This window comes from Ciconia boyciana, chromosome 13 (assembly GCF_034638445.1).
Source record: "Ciconia boyciana chromosome 13, ASM3463844v1, whole genome shotgun sequence".
NCBI classification, from domain to species: Eukaryota; Metazoa; Chordata; class Aves; order Ciconiiformes; family Ciconiidae; genus Ciconia; species Ciconia boyciana.
The window spans coordinates 96,094-113,721 of NC_132946.1; the positions used below are offsets into that span (position 1 = coordinate 96,094).

General features: G+C 41.0%; 1 protein-coding gene across 4 annotated transcripts; it reads right to left on the reverse strand.

Moving 5' to 3' along the window:
- Window positions 1–1,339: 1,339 nt before the first annotated feature.
- On the reverse strand, window positions 1,340–15,709 carry UBE2I (ubiquitin conjugating enzyme E2 I). 4 transcript variants are annotated; one of them, XM_072878364.1, is made up of 7 exons: window positions 15,565–15,706; window positions 10,625–10,703; window positions 10,309–10,392; window positions 6,891–6,963; window positions 5,134–5,243; window positions 4,881–4,960; window positions 1,340–1,997 (listed from the first exon to the last, which is right to left on the reverse strand). In XM_072878364.1, the coding sequence occupies exons 2-7, from the start codon at window positions 10,688–10,690 to the stop codon at window positions 1,934–1,936; spliced, it is 477 nt and encodes a 158-aa protein (XP_072734465.1). In that variant the 5' UTR covers window positions 10,691–10,703; window positions 15,565–15,706; the 3' UTR covers window positions 1,340–1,933. The 4 variants fall into 4 exon arrangements, with proteins under 4 accessions (XP_072734465.1, XP_072734469.1, XP_072734467.1 ...); XM_072878368.1 differs by lacking the exon at window positions 15,565–15,706 and adding an exon at window positions 15,193–15,388; XM_072878366.1 differs by lacking the exon at window positions 15,565–15,706 and adding an exon at window positions 14,454–14,873.
- Between the last annotated feature and the right edge of the window lie 1,919 nt (window positions 15,710–17,628).

A 17,628-nucleotide genomic window follows, 5' to 3' on the forward strand; every position in this document is an offset into this window, starting at 1 on the left:
TCCATGTGCCTGCCAGTTTGTATAGTGAAAGGGCAGCTGTTTGTTAGCAGTTGTTTTCTGCACATTTAAACAGAATGCTCTTTCGAGTTTCCGGCACCCAACTGGAACTTATTTAAACCTAAACTTCAGCAACCCTTCAGCAGAACTGGAGATACTGAGGACAATTCATAGCGTTACCTTCATATATACAAGTTCTTCAAGTCACAGCAAGATTTTCACCGCTTAACCCTCTTCTACTAGAGATTAAATGCTAGCCCTACTGGAGCTAGAACTGGGAGTCACAGCAGCAGTTTTAGTAGTACAAGTATTCCATTTCCCTTTACAAAGGAAAAAAAAGAAGCCCAAGTAAATTAATTTGACACGGAATCTTTTCCTTTAACTCAGTTCTCAATTACTCCCTTTCCCACCCCAAGCATATGAAGTCTTTCCCAAATCAGCTGTTGTAACAAGGATTTCTAGACAGTTACAAGGAAGCAATCCTACACAAACAATTTTTAAAGGACTGAGAATAACGTGAGGGTGTTAGCTATTCTAATTTGGGGGAAATGCTTTTATGTTATAAAGCTATTGTAATCAAATGCAGACAAGCAGAACAGATCTGAGAACAGAGCTGTATCACACTTAGAATAACTTAAGTCCCTAGCAGTAGCCATTTTTTAAGAACAAAAGCACTGAAGAAGCTACAGCTCAGATGGAACAAAACTCTTCACACTTCATTTGTTTTGCAGAATGATTTTGACTAAAAAATACAATTAAAAAAGCAGTGAAAGTTTAATAGAGGGCATATCAGCTTGACATACATGAAAATAACTTACATAATTTAACTGATTTCCTTTACAGAAGGAAACTGTAATTGCATAGAGCACGTCCTTTTCCTAAAAGCTATATACATTGACATATGGAAGAAGGCACAGAAGTATTTCTGATAAACAAGTACCATTTAAAATCCCCAGTTGCTGCAGGTCCCCTTGCATTCCTTGGACAGCTTCTATTATTGTTCATATCAGTCTAGTGCTTGTGTTACTTTACGTTAACGTGGTCACACCGGTATGTTGATCTCATCCTGCACAGTAAGCAATTGGTCTCTAGCTAGTCAGAACTCCATAAGCTGTTTAAGGAACTGACCGAAGTTGAATAGCTGCCATTGCCATTCGGGGCACAAAGGAGGGCCACATTCGTGGTGGGGGTGGGGGCAGGGAAAAGAAGTGAAGGCAACATCTAAACAAAAGGTAAGTGCAGCATCACAGGCCTTAAAAACAGGACTTGCACTGAATTGTGTTCAGAGCCATTTAAATGGCAGTCTTTTAATAACTTTAATGAAGATAAATGAAACAAAGCCCTTTATATAAACAGTTTATTTACTCTAAACAGCAACACAGACAGAACGCCATATAAACACAAAGGAAGTGATGCAGAATAAGGATGCTGGCTGACTTTGGATCTCAAAGGCTCTTAAGCAATAACAACCTAGTTTCTGAAAGATAGAAAAACAAATTCAGGGAGGGAAGGGGGTGGAGGGCATGATTTTTTTTTCATACAGCCAGCTAGAGGCTAAATACAGTTCTAACATTTTAAAGCATGCCTGCATCAGATAGCAAAGTAACTAGAGATACTAGTGAATTTATAGAAGTATAAAAGTTTATAATTTTACAGCAGTTGAAATACTGACATCAATATTAAAATAAAAGCAAGTTTTACATAACAATCAAAAATACAAAAGACTGAAGGAAGAGACCCTGTATGAAAAAACTGGGGGCAATTCAGCAAATTTAGAACTGTATACAAGTGGCGAATATGGAAAATGGCACACATACAACCCCCTCCCCTAAGTGGATATTAATTGTACATAGCAACATTAGATTTTGCAAAAGTTTTGTAAACAAGTTCTTGCCAAACCAATCCCTTCCTTTTTAAGATGCTGCATGACAGATGCTTATGATGGTGCAAACTTCTTGGCTTGTGCTCGAACCCTCTTTTCATATTCCACTCTGTTTTGGCTGAATAGAAGAGAGAGAAAGGGTAATTACAGCTTGAGAAATCAGAGGCCATGTTATAGAGTTATTGTTCTTCTATTTCTCTTCAATATGAAACGAAGTCATTGCTGAAGGCAAAACCATTAGATAGGAATTTACTGAACGCTACAATATATTAAAGGCTTCTCTGGACCATTACTCCAATCATTTCCTTTGGAGGGAAGTAAGGTACTGTTTAAATAGGTACTTCCCAAGCTTCACCTGTTGTCAAATGATTGTACTATCTGACTTCATACCATACCAGTCTCTATGAAGAGGTGTGTGCCTGCTTTTTCTCAAGGCCTTACATGCAAGCATTCTTACTCATCTGAACATAAGTTTTCCACTCCCCATGTTAAGACCTGAGGTCATTAACAATAAATTCCAGTATCCTAACAGCACAGAGTGGTTGATGGGAGCAGCTCAATAACACTTGGTGGACTTCATATGATTTCTTTACTGCTTTGGGGAAGAGAAGGGAAGCGCTCTTTAAGAAACAAGAAAATGATAACGGTATGGTAGTTTCAGCCTTTATCTCTGCAGACTCCAACTCACAGTGTTGGGTTTATCCTAACCTTCAGCTGAAAAAAAGCTAGCTCAACATTTTGAAAAAACACTACAGTTCACTAAGTCTAGCATACTTGCTACAGGTTGATTAAACAGGCAAGTACTACTTCAAGGAACTATGACCAGTCATTAAGCCTCAGACTCAATACATAAAAGGACAAGTTCTTTGTTTTCTATTCTTGGGCCAACAAGGGATGGTAGTAGCTTAGTAGAGCAACCATTTACATTCAACACCATATTTTGTATTAGCTGTCAGAAGTGTCAGTCAAGAGCTAAACAAAAATTTGTTACCATTACTCTTGTGCCAAAGGTAGTTTACAAGTGACTAGATTTTGCAGACAGCTTTGCAGTAAACTTAACTTACTTTCAGCTATGAAGGCTTGCTGCAGTGAAAAAAAAAAAGAGGCAGCAAATTATATCCTCTGAAGTCGACAGTTTGGGGAGGGAAGAAGAAATGAAGCCAATTTTGGTCACATCCAATGAACAATTATCAGCAAACCGACTGACAATACTCTAGCTTCTTCTCATAAACAAATTTACAAACTCTATTCTAAAATTTTTCTTTAAGTTATATTGCACTATCACATGAGAACACAACCTAGCTGTTAAGTCTCACACCCTCAGAATCCACACAAAAGAATGCCTGCCATAGTAGACTCTGCATGCCTACAGAAGAGAGGAGGAAGCAGGTTAGCACATTAGGAGTGCTGAAGTTGCAGAGCAGCAGTACCACAGCAATCCTGAGAATGAGAACAAGTATTCTTATTTTGAATACAAAGTTTATTCTTGATGTTTAACAACTTGACTAAAAGACATCTGTTTAAATAACACTGCATCTTCCCCAGTAGTTATCAACTATGCCAGATTACAGATGCATACACAATCCTGCTCTGTTGACCTGCTTCTACCAGTTACTCATTAAGTAGTAAGAGAGACACACTCTCAAGACTGCAGAAATATAGTAACCTATCTGAAATACTATGCGTGTCCAAAGACATGAAGAGTATAAATGGGAGACTATATATATATATTGAAGTAACAGAATACCATGTGTAATAGTTTATTCTCAATAGATTTTTTTTTTTCTAGAAGCACTTAACAATAAAGCAGAAACAAGACTAGCAAAGACTGGTTTTGTACATACATTGCACGTGGGAGGTGATAAAAAACCCACACAGACTATTTATACATGTATAAAAGTATATTATTCCTGCCCCATATTCCCTCAGAGCGGCTGAAAAAAAAAAAAAAAGAAAATAAAGGGGGGGAGGCCTGCCTCATCATTACTGGCTCCCAAAGGTGCCTCCTACAACTGTGGCCACCTAAGTATTCTCCATATGCACTCAGTCCCATCAAGTCTTTGCTAGATGCTTAAAAAATAACATTGACTGAAGCCTTTAATTAAATCAAAGATGCACTACCCATCCCTATGTTTCCTTTACACTAGGATCCTATAGCAGACATTTTTGACATAGCTTGCATGTGAAGTCTCATAAAATGCCATTTTTCAAACTTGGCACTCTCCTGGAGACTTGCTCTTCTGTCCAGAATGGTAATTCCACATTTCCATCTTGGTCATTATTTCAGTAGCTGTCAGTGCCAAAAGCATTTGTTTAAAGTGTTTTGCTCCCCTAAAGATTATAGATCAGCCATCCATTTTTAATGGTGGGAAAATTTTAAGATTAAGCCTAAAAAAAAAAAAGAGTACTTTTTAGCTCACAAATTATTACCTTTCCTAACCGATGCAAGCTTCATTCTGCTAAAGCTACAGGCTTTCTGTACTTAACCTATTCTTTTGGAAGATCTAGTTTTCACAAAATGCTGCATATTTCCTACAGCAATCACAGCAGCTCTCCTTTATCCTTCAGGCACAAGTGCTTATAGGTACCCACTACTGGACAGAAGTAAGTTACTCCTATACTGATGAATGGTACTTGTCACCTAATTTAGTCTCCTCTACTAGTGGTCTCATGAAATCATCATGCCTCCTCACTACTACTCAGCCTTTAGGGGAAAGGATTCTATGTTGGGCCAGAACCAGGATGAGAATCATTGTCTTAACTGAAGGAGTCTTCACACTTTATTGCTGTTGCAATGCTATTAAAAGCTCCACTAGCCTATTAACTGAGAAGGTACTGTTTTGTTCAAGTTTAGCACAAGCTAGGCATCTCCACAGGATACAACCATGAAGGTAAGAAAATTCCCCTGATCATTCCTAAAAACATTTGCACATTATAGTATAAATAACAGACAGCTGTAGGCAATATGACAGCTTTCAAGCTGATACGCAAAGATGCCTACCAGTAAATTGTGTAAGCCTCTGCTTGAGCTGGGTCTTGAATATTTGGTTCATTTAGAAGTTCTTGTATTCCTAACAAGATCTGTGGAAGAAGGAATAGAAGTAACATAGGCATGGATATTACTAAGAGACATTCAATTAAAAAGCCTTTAGAAACCAACTGTAGAAACACACGACGAACATCTTACATTCACATAACATAAGCAAGCAAAGCAAATAAAAGGGCTAAGAATATGTCTAAGTACAATTAATGACCTGTTTAATTGTGATTGCTGGCCTCCAGTCCTTATCCTCCTCTAAGATGGAGAGACACACTGTGCCTGAAGGATACACGTTTGGGTGGAATAATGGTGGTTCAAATTTACCTGATGAAGAAAAGAGAATTACTTGCATGCAGCGCTAAGACTAAGATCAGAGGGTTGGTTTAGATCACTGGAGGGGAAAAAAAAAAACAAACAACAAAACAAAACAAACAACTGGCCAAAGACACACTCCCACCCACCGCCCAAAAAACCCCCCCCAGACTTCTGGAGCTATTAATACTGGTTTTCTTCTTGGCTCAGCCTGCACCTAAAGCAGGAACTCCATCACATCCACGGTACCAATCCAGGCAGTGTAACACTATCATTGTTACCAGTAATCTTTTCCTTTAGGAATGGAAACTGACAAAACAGTTTGTAGTAGCTTTGTGATAAAGACCTTTTTAAACCAATCCTGTCTTTACAGCCTCACATACTACTATATAAAGGAAAGATACTGCCCTTCACTTATCTCTTCTCACTTTAACATACTTAAAGTTCCATACAAAGAAGAATAAGTTTCTAGCTTTTTTTTTTTTTCAGTTTCACTTTTCCTTCATGTATAATCAAGATGCACGGAACAAGAGGAACCAAGTTTAAGATGCAAGACTGACTGAAGGAGTAGGCTTGTGTGGCTCTTCTTCTGCCACTCAATCTATATTCTGGCATTTCTTTAACCTTTACAGTACTTAAATGCAACAGCCACCATCTTGAGTAATGTAATGAACACTTGTTTAGCAATAATGAAATATCTACACATTAGTGCTGTTTTCTAATCCATCTGACATCACAAGTAAGTCTTGCTTATGAGCTGCTCAATAAAGTTCAGCAGAAACCCAGAAGCTACATTGGTAAGAAGTCTTACCAGTCACATATACATCTTATTTTAAGGCATGACAGTTCATTTAACACTTGCAGGATGTGCTAGCTGGTATTTCTCAAGATATTTATGTTAAATATTTTCCAGTTAAAAGGTATGTTTCCTCTTGTGTCACATGTGTTTAGGTGGTAATAAACAAAAGGAGTAGCCGAGACAACCGATACAGCGGAAACACTAAAATGAAATGAGAAATGAATCGCTGTCAAAAGAGCCATTTGTAATCACTGTCATTGATATGAGATGGTAGCCAATTCAAGAGCCAAGAGCTAGGCAAGGCAATAGATGTTTTCAGATTTCTAAACTAGGTAAGTTTGAGATGGGATAAGGAAAATTCTAAAACTTAACAAGGAAACTAGGTATCTGAAGATATCTGTTGTACGTAGTATCAGAAAAAGGATAGATTCATGTTTTAGAGCAAGTCAACGAAAAGGTTAAAGTTGATGGAACTTTTTTATTATTTTTTTCTAAGTTCTTGCCTCTGACTTCTTGGCTTAGAAGACCAACTTAACAGTAAGAACACGCAAAGGGATTTGGTCTAACCATGCCTACCTATTAGTTTCCAAAGAGTGCTGATCAAGTAGTGAATACTTCAAGTGGTGCTTTTGTCAAACTTTGAGGAAACCCACACAGCAACCTCCCTCCCCTCCCAATTTTGTTACATTGAGCACTCATCACAACTTTCTAAATGCAAAGTGGTGGGTGGGGAAAAAAGAAAAAAAGCAACTTTCCTTTAAAAAAAAAAATCTGTACAGAAGTAATAACCATTCACAGAAGCTCAGGGACTAATTTTGCATTGTTCTAATAAGCCTGTGGTTTTTAGTCATTTTACTTACATTTTGGGGGTGAAGAAGGGTAATCATCCTTGAAAAGCATCCGTAGTTTAAATAAGCCTCCTTCCCATGGTGTCTACAAAAAGTTATGGTAGAGTTTAGATTACAGCAAGGAAAAGTCAAACTTGCAGAAAAGTTTCTCAGGCAAAGCACAAGACATCTTTCTGCTACACAGTAGAACATAGCTGTCCTACACTGTAGCATGCTGTCTAGACTGAGACAAGTTATCCTACCTATGTAAGAAGTTGAAGAAAGAAAACCCTGCTTTTCCACTTCATTACAGCTAATAAGTGTTGCCAAGTCATCAACAGAGTCGGGATCATCGCCAATAATTCCATACACAAGTAAAAGTTTCATAGTACATAGAAGAACAGAATACTTCTGAAGTTTTACATGATACACATGCAATGAGGAAGAGGCCATTATACCCCCTCTTAAAATAAGCCTGAGAAGATAGGACACGGATACACCCAAGCACATGGATGTAAATGGCTTCTATTTTGCCTCATGGGAATGTGGCTAAGAAAACTACAAATGAACAAAATGTTTGGACAGCACTGTAGTATTGCTATAGTTAATATGAGGTTCACTAGTCTAAACTAACCTTGCCTGCATTTGGTAGCAAGTAGTCTCACAGATTCCATCTTTTTGTGTAAGAGAAGTTCTAAGAAGCTTTTTATCCCCATCAGAAACTGGGAAGAACACTGATAAGAGCAGTTCCCATACTACAGAGCAGACCAAATAAGACAGCACTACTTAAAAGGGTCATATAAACAAGGAAAAATATCTAGCAAAGGACAAAAAGCCTGTCTCAAATATATACTTCCTTGTCATCTTACTTGGAAATAAGGAAAAAAGCCTGTCTTCTGACAAACTAGTTTCTGGTAAGAAGTGTAGAAATACAGAAAAGTTTTATATATGTAAAATTCAGACCACTTCTCTGTAACTTGCCCTTGCTATGGAAACACTACAAAGAAAGGACGTGTTGGGTTCATTCTTTAAAACAAACTGGAGTAAAGATGGTCTCACATCTTATCAGCATACATGATCAAATCTTATCCTCAGGGACAGACAGGTATGTTTGAAGACCACCTTAGGAGGAAATCCCTAATTCTTTCCTACCTGAATTAAGTGATTTTTAGTGGAAGGAAAAAGTAAAAAACAAACAAACAAAAAACCCAACACCCCACCCCAAAAAAGAAAAAGCACTCCATTGTCATTGGTATTGACTGTGCAAAGTCTCAAGCTAGAATAGGAAAAAAAGCATGCTCTGGAATACTAAGATAGATATGTTTTAAAAAGCAAATGAGTTTGATTACATTTGCTATAGTGTATTTAAAGAACTTGTTCTGAACAGCTGTAGTCAGTTGTCAACAACTAGAAATATCTATTCTCCATACCTTCTCAGAGGAGACAAACTTGTCCATTTTTAGAAGAGAGGAGCCTTTTGACAGAATAAACTTCTATTTTGTTTGCTTTCAGTCATAGGGGACAAATAGCTTTTAATAATTTCTTCAAGTAGAACACCAGAACAGTCAACAAAAAGTTTTTACTGTCTTTCTGATACAGCAACATACCTTGCGGATGAAAAACAGCAGACACTCAAAAGCCTTACTAAGATAATAGTACAACAGCAGTATCACCAAGATCGTACTGTGTTACTGGACAGCTTGCAGATGTTCTTCAAGTTAGATTCTAGGTAGCTAACAAATGATTTGCTGTCAAAAAACTGAATGGAGATATCCAACCCAGGACTAACACCACTTTACTTCAATTTTTGATCTGGCCCACAAGAAAGCGTTTTGGTGGTTTCAACTACTCATCTGTCTCAGGGGAAGCAGCTGCAGTACAGCATGCCTCCAAACACAAAGGCAATAGAGAGCAACTGGTTGATTTGGTAGACAGGAGCAAGGCACGCTGCTTCTTGTTAAAGAGAGCATTTTTACAAGAGTAAAAACCCTGATTTTTAAAATAAATCTCTACCAGGAATCAAATGAGCATAACAGATCTTTTCCTGGTGTGATGCATTTTCTAGGAGGCGAGAAGTTGCTTTAAGGGTCTTGTTCACTCCATTTTGTGGTTTACAAAACTTTAAAACAGTAGCATGAAGATTTCATATGGCATGAAGATTTTACCTAAGTGTTTAAAGGTGACATCTTGATAAGGTACATAACTAGCTATTACAAGGGATAATCTTGTTTTGGTAGAACACAAGGGGATGAGTTTTTCTTACACTGTTAAATTATATTTAGGTGCTTCTTTAAGAACTAACTTGAGCTGTGCAGACAACTACCAAACTATTGAGCTAAGGTATAACCGTAGCAGCAATGCCATGTTCAGCGTTAAACTGAGGCAGCAGTACAGAATCTGCAGGTTTTGCCTACACACTTTGTCTTCTCAGAATCCAATAAATGAAATCTTAAGGGGACTTAAGCAAGTTGGCAAGAGGCAGTAGAACAGGCAAAGCAAAAAAAGAAGTCCCACATCCAATGCAAAACACTAAAGACCCAAAAGAATGAAACGACCAAGTAATTAACAGTATTATCTCAGAAGAAACAACTGCATCCAATGAATTAAAGAATAATGTCTACATGCTAAGTAACATCTTGAAAAAATAGAAACAAGATCCTGCTCAGAATGAGATGTTATAATGGCAGTGTGCAAAATTAAAGAAGTTTCATGCATTAATGATTATTTTCACTTGAAAGTTTGCATTTGTCCTATCCCCTAGAACCAGATCAAGCTGATAAAAATAAACAATTCTGGTCTCTACAGACTTTTTCCTTTCCCTTGTTATTTTAAGGAAAGGGACACTGAAGCACAAGTTAAATCAGATAAAAAGAAACAATATTAAGAGGGTTCTATTCTTCTTTCCCTAATACAAAAAGAGAAAAATTCCATAAAATGGAAGGCAATGAGATTACACATTGATAACACAGAATTATTTTCCGTGAAATCCAAAAAGTTACAAACAGTGCTACAGCACTTCTCTAGGACTGAAGGGTCTCACTATTTTGTGGACAAAAAAGGTACCGTCAGTTAACCAGCAGAGGCAACATTTTGGTAGTAATAATTTTCAAGCTTTAGGGCTTAAACCAGTATTTAATAAGAACAGAAGTCACAATAAACCCTGGCACAAAGCAGAAGACAATCTCAAGTTTGCTCAATGCAGGTTTCTTACACACTCCTCTGAAACCTTTTATTCTTAAGGTGATCAGTGCCAACAGTTGAACAGGATCATGGTGTATTTTGTCCAGTATCATTCTTAGCCCACTCCACCTGGATTCTGAAGTAGCAGCAGGATCCAAGCATTTCTATTAAGCTACATGTAAGTTATACTCTCAGTTGTCAGTGTAGTGCATGAGCAGGCTTATGTTACCTTTTACCATAAGTGAGATGTTAGGACAACAGTAAGTCTTACCCCTTTCTTTCCTGGAATAGCACACTCCCAGTTCATTAGATTCATTGTGCCATCTGGATTTTTTGTAGGAACTGCTACAAATCCCTGAATTAAGGCAAAAAGCCAAAGGGTGAGGATTTCAGAAGATGTACTTAGAATACTTCATGACATATTTTATCTTTACACAGAGTCATTTCTTTTTGCACTACATAGTTCTAAGCAGCTTTTTTATTTAAAAAATTAATTTAAAAAAAATCACATCAGGGTGAAGAAAAAAATCATCATCAGAACACTAAAATAACTGCAGAGTCGGCAATTTGTCAGTTCTCATACTTACAAATGGATGATCTTTTCTCCAGGCTTTCCTCTCCTGTGCAAGTCTGCTAAGAGCTATGCCAGACATATTCAGAGTCCCTCTAAAACAAAAATAATTGCTTTTAGTATAAACTTTTACTTATAGTTTAAACAATACATTATATTATCTGTTTATAAGTCCTGCTCACTCAGGAAATATTTTGGCCTCTGATTTTCACTGTTATAGCCAAGACACACATTTTTGCACACCCTGCAGAAGTTAACATCAGGAATAACATCAAGTTTCCCCATGTCAACAACCTCTTAGTTACTGGACTTGACCTACAAAATACTATCCCCACCTTGTGTTTTATACTTGAGCCACATCTTAGAAACAACTTGGACAGCAGCTTGACAACAGAAACACTATTAGTAATGCAAAAAGTGCCCAGACCTCCTACTTGTGCGACTGATGAACACCTATCTATCTCCTTAGTACACCACAAAAGGTATGGCTTTCTTCTGTAGGCACACACCTGTACTGCTCCTGTTTCTGGCAAAGAGGGGAATAAGAAATGTTATTTTTAGACTGTAAATTCCCATTGAAAGCCAGTATTCTACACAAAAGCAACATGGGCACAGAACTTAACAAAATCACCTCAGTTTTGCAGTGATGCCATTATACAACTTCTAGACAGCAGCAGGAACAGACAGCAATACAGAACTGAGCTAAGGAAGAGCCAGTGTCCCACTCATTCCACAAGGCAGGTTTTCAATTCCAGTATAAACTGAATGATCTTTCTGCACCTTCACTGTTTTAGTAACAGCCAAGCATGGTGTCTGAGACCGCAGAAGAAACACGTAGAGCACAGGTCACTACTGCATGTGATGCAAGAACAGTTCTAGCTAGACATTATGGTTGCAACAGAGTGGTGCTTTCAAATTCAGGGGAGGATTCTCTATTCACCCAGAACAGCAGTCAAAGTGAGAGTTTATTTTTCATTGACAAACTGTATCTAAACTCAGGGTTTTATTAGCCACATGGTCAAAACAAACTCCAATGAAGGTTTTTAATCCTCCTCCCTACTGCACTTCTACCCATTTTAAATAAGAGCTGATATTTGGCAGTTGGAGAAGTCAGGCCAATTTGTTCTCAGCTCCACACATAGCTAACAAGCCTTTCTGACAGCCAGGAGAGTAGAATTCTTCCACTAAACAAGCTCACAGAATTAATGAAAGGAGTGTTACCACTCTATTAAAAGAAACATTTAAATTCTGGTTAAGAATCATGCAAAATTCACGTTCTATTAATATGTAGATCAATTGTAAGAGTATCGCAGTCTACTACTATAACCATATGAATTGTAGCTCACAAAGATCCTTGTTTAAAAATCTCACATATTCCTGCTATGCCCTTTAGCATGATGTTCATGCTGAAAAGATTTACCAGGCACGGACCTATTCCATGTAAGATATGTAGATATGTTCACCTGCTATACTCTTTAAAGATTAGAAGATAGCACGATTCCAATTTAAGTATTTACACATCATCAAAAGTGGCTTAGCAGTGCAGACATCTTAACTAAAAGTCTTTAAAAGCACCAGATTAAGAGTTTTATGCAGTTCCTAGGACAGTTGGTATTTCAAATCCCTCCTTCTAGCTTTTTTCAAAGTCAGTTTTGCATGGATGGCCATAATCCATAATTTCAACTTCAAAGTAGCAATTAAATTCACGGCAGATACAGCTTTTTGAGGAACCACTAACACTCAGTAAACACGCACACACAAAAATCCTACATTCAGTCCAATATTCCTCTAGTATTCCCAACACATGCATCTGTATCTTGGTTACGTCAGAAGATTTGCAGGACTTAGTCAACACAAACTGTACATACCACTTCAGATTTTAGCCTGTTTGCACGCAGGAGATGTGGAGGCACTGAAAAGATACCATCAGAACAAAAAAACCCTCTCCCTTAACCAAATTATACAGGGAGTCATTTTAAATATTTTGTGAGGCCATGCCCTTGCAACAGATGTAAATGCACTACTGAATATGCAGCAGAATTTCAGTTGTGCTGTTAGTACCTGGTGGTCCACTGTAATAATACTAACCTTCCCATAATAATTTGAGAAAATTATTTGTGCGTATAAACCATTCAAATATTCTTAGACAGTTTAGTAACTCAGCTACCTCTTCTGCCAAGAAATGTATTACAGGATGCTTTCAAATACATGAATTATACTTCCTGTGGCTAACAGCCCGTTTATTACATGCACCTCAAGGGAAATGCCAACTTCTCAGAGGGCATATAAACAACATACGTCCTACAGAACATCACCAATCAAGTAACTTTTCAACAGAAAAAAACCCAAGTTTTCAGGCTCTGTATCCTGCTTGCTTTTGCAACTGGTTATGCACTATACTGTGCACTAGTAAGTTAAAGATTTTCTTATGTTCTATAAATACCTTTTCAAACCTTGAGGCATTTGACTTAGTTAAGCACTGACAGACTACATCCAAAATTTCAGTGTATACGGGAGACCACATGCTTCGCCTACAGTCTGCACAGACTTCAGTTACCCTGACAAGGGCAGACGAGCATCTAAAACCTCATCACAAACTATTACCAAGTAGAGATTAGAGACAAAGAAGACTGAAAGCTCACTTCAAAAATTAAGATCCCGTTAGATAAGCATCCCCTCAAAAGCAAATCAATCTATTAACAAATTGTCAATATATACTCTCTAGCAGCTCTTCAGTAAAAGACTTTAACTTTAGTTCTGCTGGAGCTTGAGATAGGACAGAGATTGACCACCTCAGTATATACTTTGGTCTCAGAAATTATGGAGTGGCAGGAAGGAGTGAGATACTAAGCGGGTATTAAACCTGAAGACATGATATTATCACTGTTACTTTTATCTTCTTCAACAATTTATGTGCATGGTTGGTTTGTTTGCGTTTTTTTTTTTTCCTCTCTCCTGTGCACGGTTGGTTTGTTTGCATTTTTTTTCTCTCTCCCCTTTGGAACAGTAGTTTTCCCAAATATCTGTATGTTAAGTTTAGGTCTTGTAGGCTTTTGAAATACCTCACAAACGCAAGACATTTCTATTAACCTGAAATAATTAAAAAAAAAAACCCACCATACAAACACCACACACACCACCAAAACCACACAAACAAAACAAACCCAAACACCCAAGTTCTTGAGGTTCTGAGATTTTTTTTTTTTAATATCACATCTAATTTGTTTTCTTCACCCGAGAAATTTACTGCTAACGAACAGAACTGAAGTCCCAACGTATTTATGTGCTACATCACTGGAAAGAACACAAACTTTTGCACCAGAGGAAGTACATCAGCCCTACCTTGCAGGGGCCACACAAGCCTAAGAGACCAGTCTTCACGTTTTGTTTGGTTTTAATCCCCCCAAACACACCCCAGCACTAAAAGCTAGCAACATCCCTTTTAGTGCTAGCAACTCTTTAAAAAATTAACATAAACTTCCAAATTTACTCAGTAGCTTGCCTCTGCTGCTGTTCCTACTACGCATTTTGGAAAAAAGGACAAAACAAAACTAACACACTCATCACAGGCACAAACTTTGTGCTCCATTACAGATCATCTTACCCATCTATACCCTCTGCTGGGGGCGAGGACAAAACCTACTTCCAAACACAGAAAGCAAGTCTTACAAAGAAGTGATCCCGTGCCACAGGAACAGCAATCACACCCACAATTCTCACTCATGACAAGTCTCTAAATACATCAACAACATGCTCTTTAAGTCTCAAGAACTTTCGACACCTCTTATTAATTCCAAACAACAGGAAAAAAAAAATCGTTAAGATTGCTAGCCTTACATTTTTACCTTGCACGGTAAATACCGACATAGGAAGAAATTATCAGCTGAAGTAGTTTGCCCCAAAACTATGCAAACTTTACTTTTCAGAAAGGTGGAGAAAGCCAAGGGCTGCGGTGTAATCAAAGCACGCTAACTCTGGACTGGAATAGAAAGTCTTCTCCTGCCTGCGGCATGAAAAAGGTAGAAGAGACGGTACTAGCCGAGCGGCTACCAGAGTCGCAGGGAGAACAACAAAAGGAGCCGCGCGGCGACAGGTCTCGGTGCCGACCGGCCCAGCAACTTCGCCCGGGGCAGTCGCGGCAGCGCCGAGCACTGCCTGCCCGCGCCGAAGGCCGCTGGTGCCGCGGGCCCTGCGAAGGGGCCGGGGCAAGCGTCCGAGGCCTGCGCAGGGCACCCCGCCGCCCGCCCGCTGGCTCCTGGGCCAGTACTCGTCGGGGCGGGGACCGCTTCGCGCAGGCCCGGTGGTACCCAGAGCTCCTGGGCGACCTCGGCCCGCGGCGACCGAGACCTCCGGGGGCGGGCCGCGGGAGACACAGAGCCCGCCTCAGGCGGCCGACGATGCGCTGGCGGGCCCAGCCGCGCGGTCGCGGCAGCAGCCGCCAGGCCCGCACGCCCCGCAGCTGCCCGTCCCTTCGCGCCACAGGCGCCGAGCGCCAGCCCAGGCGCCCCTCTCCCGGGGCCCGGGGCCGCCTGCGCGCCGCGCCAGGCCCCGCGGACCCAGGCCCCGCGCCCGGCCAGGCCTCACCGTGATCGGCCGCAGCACCCGCGCGTGTCCCGGATTGAAGCGGCAGCGAATGACCCGGATGTTCGCGACTCGGCTCCCCCCCTTTGTCTCTGGTCCGGAGTTTCCCTCCCTCTTCCCTCGGTGCGGAGCGCGGCGGCGTTGTGTCCCTCAGCCCGACCCGTCCGTGCCGCTGCGCCGGCGCGGTACGACCCCGCGTGCGACCCGTCCGCCACGCTTTACGCATCCTCGCGCCACAGGACCCAGAGGTGACCAGAACAATGCCTGAGCACGGAGCGCAGGAAGGAATCCCAGCAGGGCTGGCCCAGGCCCAGTCACTTCCTCGTGCCCCTCGGCTCCCACAGGCCCCCGTCGAGAAACCGAGTGAATTTTTACCTCGGGCGCTGAGAGAGTCACCTGCTCCCTCGGAGGGCGCTAGCGCGGGTCTGGCAGGCCGCGCCTGCCCCGGGACGCGCTCGAGCCTGGCCGAGCCCCACCCCCTGTGCCCAGCCGGGCCTCTGATTGGAGAGTGGGGGCTCTGCCCCTGGAGGGGCGTTCGCAGGTGATGGGCAGGCGGGAGAGCCTGTCAGAGGGAGCGGGGGGCGGGGCGGGGCGGGGCTTGCCGCGGCCGCAGGCAGTGGGTCGGCGCCGTCCCTCTGTCGGATGGGTCTGCCCGGCAGCGCGGCCGCGGCCGCGGGGTTCCGCGCTGCCCCGGGGCGCAGGGAGCGCGGGGCTGGCTGAGGAGCTGCGGCCGAGCTGCCGGCCGGGCCGTAGCGATCGTCCCTCCTGACCGCCGGTCTGGGGCTGTCCCCGGGTCTGCGGGGCGCTGGAAAGCGCAGAGACCGACTGTGGCCTCCTCCGGTGTGTCTGGCCGGAATTTGCTTCTGTTTTACCCTAATTTTTCAGAGGCAGCATGCTTTATGCTCTGTCGGTTTTGTTTCCCGTTGGGCTTTGTTGTTGTTTTCTAAAAATGCATTCTTAGTGGCATATAGGGAACGAATCACATTCTCTCCTTGTCTTTGACTTATTTTCCTAATTTTAATGAAACCTAAGAAATTTCAGTCCTGAAACCTCCGCTTAGCCATGCCTTGCACTGGTTGTGTTTGTTAATGTTTCTTCCACTATGTTCTATGTAGTATTAAAGTTGAAAATGGTTTCTCTTCTTGGGAACTCGAATTAACTATTTCAAGAAATAATCACTTAGATTTGAATCAGCCCTAATCAAAATATGTGCTGAGTTAGGAACCTCATTGCCCAGCATGCCACCTGGGGAGCAGGCACCTGCAAGAGCGATTCATCTTGGGCACATTAAAACGCCTGCTAGGGGAATTCCATCTCTTCATAACCCCAGGCAACTGGGAGTCCATTACAGCTGGCACCTAAAGCTGGCAGAATGAATCTAGGCATTGCTGGACGTTTTTGTTTATACTTTGTTCTATTTGGCTTTTAAAATTCCCACTAAAAATTTTGGGGTTTTTTTTGCTTTTTGTATTACTTCAAACATGATGTACACAATACGGAGCTTGAAACTGCCTTTGAGAAGATGGAAAGCTGTTGCACAGAGTAAGGCAATAATCTACAATTCATGTCCATAACGGAGGGGGCAAGAGGTCATCAGTTTAAACTGTAGTCAGAAAAATGGAGGTGAGGTATTAAAAAAATCCTTCTACTGGCAAAGATACTACAGCACTAGGCTGCCTGATGCGGAGAACATGGGTATGGAGTCTTCATCACTTGGGGCTTCACAGGTAAGTTAGACAACATGCGTTTTCATTGTAGCTGCTCCTGCTTTTAACCAAGGGGACAAGCTGAGTAGTCTGTTATAGCTCTTTTCAGGCTTTTTTTCCCTCTGAACAATTAATATTCTCATTTAAATTTATTTTGGTTTTGACTCCTACAGAAAGGATGGAGAAGTTGGGTATTCTTTCTGTTTTTTACCTCTCTAGGCTGGTCTCACGAAAACCATTGAGCTGTCAAAGCAATGGATATTGCCTGACGTAGCAAGATCTTTGTTTTAAATTTCAAAAGGGTGTCAACTAGCTAATGTTTTTAAGAGACCTCATTGCCAGCAGAGATGGAAAAGGATGAACTGCTTCCAAAGCTTCCACAGACATATTTGCAACAGCTGTACATCATCAAAGAAACCTCTCACTCCAGGATGGGACTGAGTTTGTGCTTGGAATCGCACATCTACCAGGTGTAGAGAAAGAGCTGAAATTGACTTTTCAGTCTTTGGATTCACCTCCACTGGTGAAGGCTGGCCTTGGGCTCAAATTCCTCCCATGCAGGTTGGCAGTTTCAACATCTTCCTATTGCAGTGAGAAATACGAAAAGTGACGTATCACAGAAATGTTTAAGAATGCAAAATAATGATTGCACCTTCATATAAACAAACCAAATCCTTGGACCACTTGCCCTATTCTCATGAAGTCCTCATTTAGCTTCTCTCCATAAATGAGT

Coding starts and splice junctions, on each gene's coding strand:
- UBE2I (XM_072878364.1), bottom strand. CDS start 10,690: ATGTCTGGCATAGCTCTTAGCAGACTTGCACAGGAGAGGAAAGCCTGG. Junction 6,964..10,308: donor CTATTCCAGGAAAGAAAGGG/GTAAGACTTACT, acceptor AACTTTTTGTAG/ACACCATGGGAAGGAGGCTT. Junction 1,998..4,880: donor GAGGCTTACACAATTTACTG/GTAGGCATCTTT, acceptor TCTTCTATTCAG/CCAAAACAGAGTGGAATATG.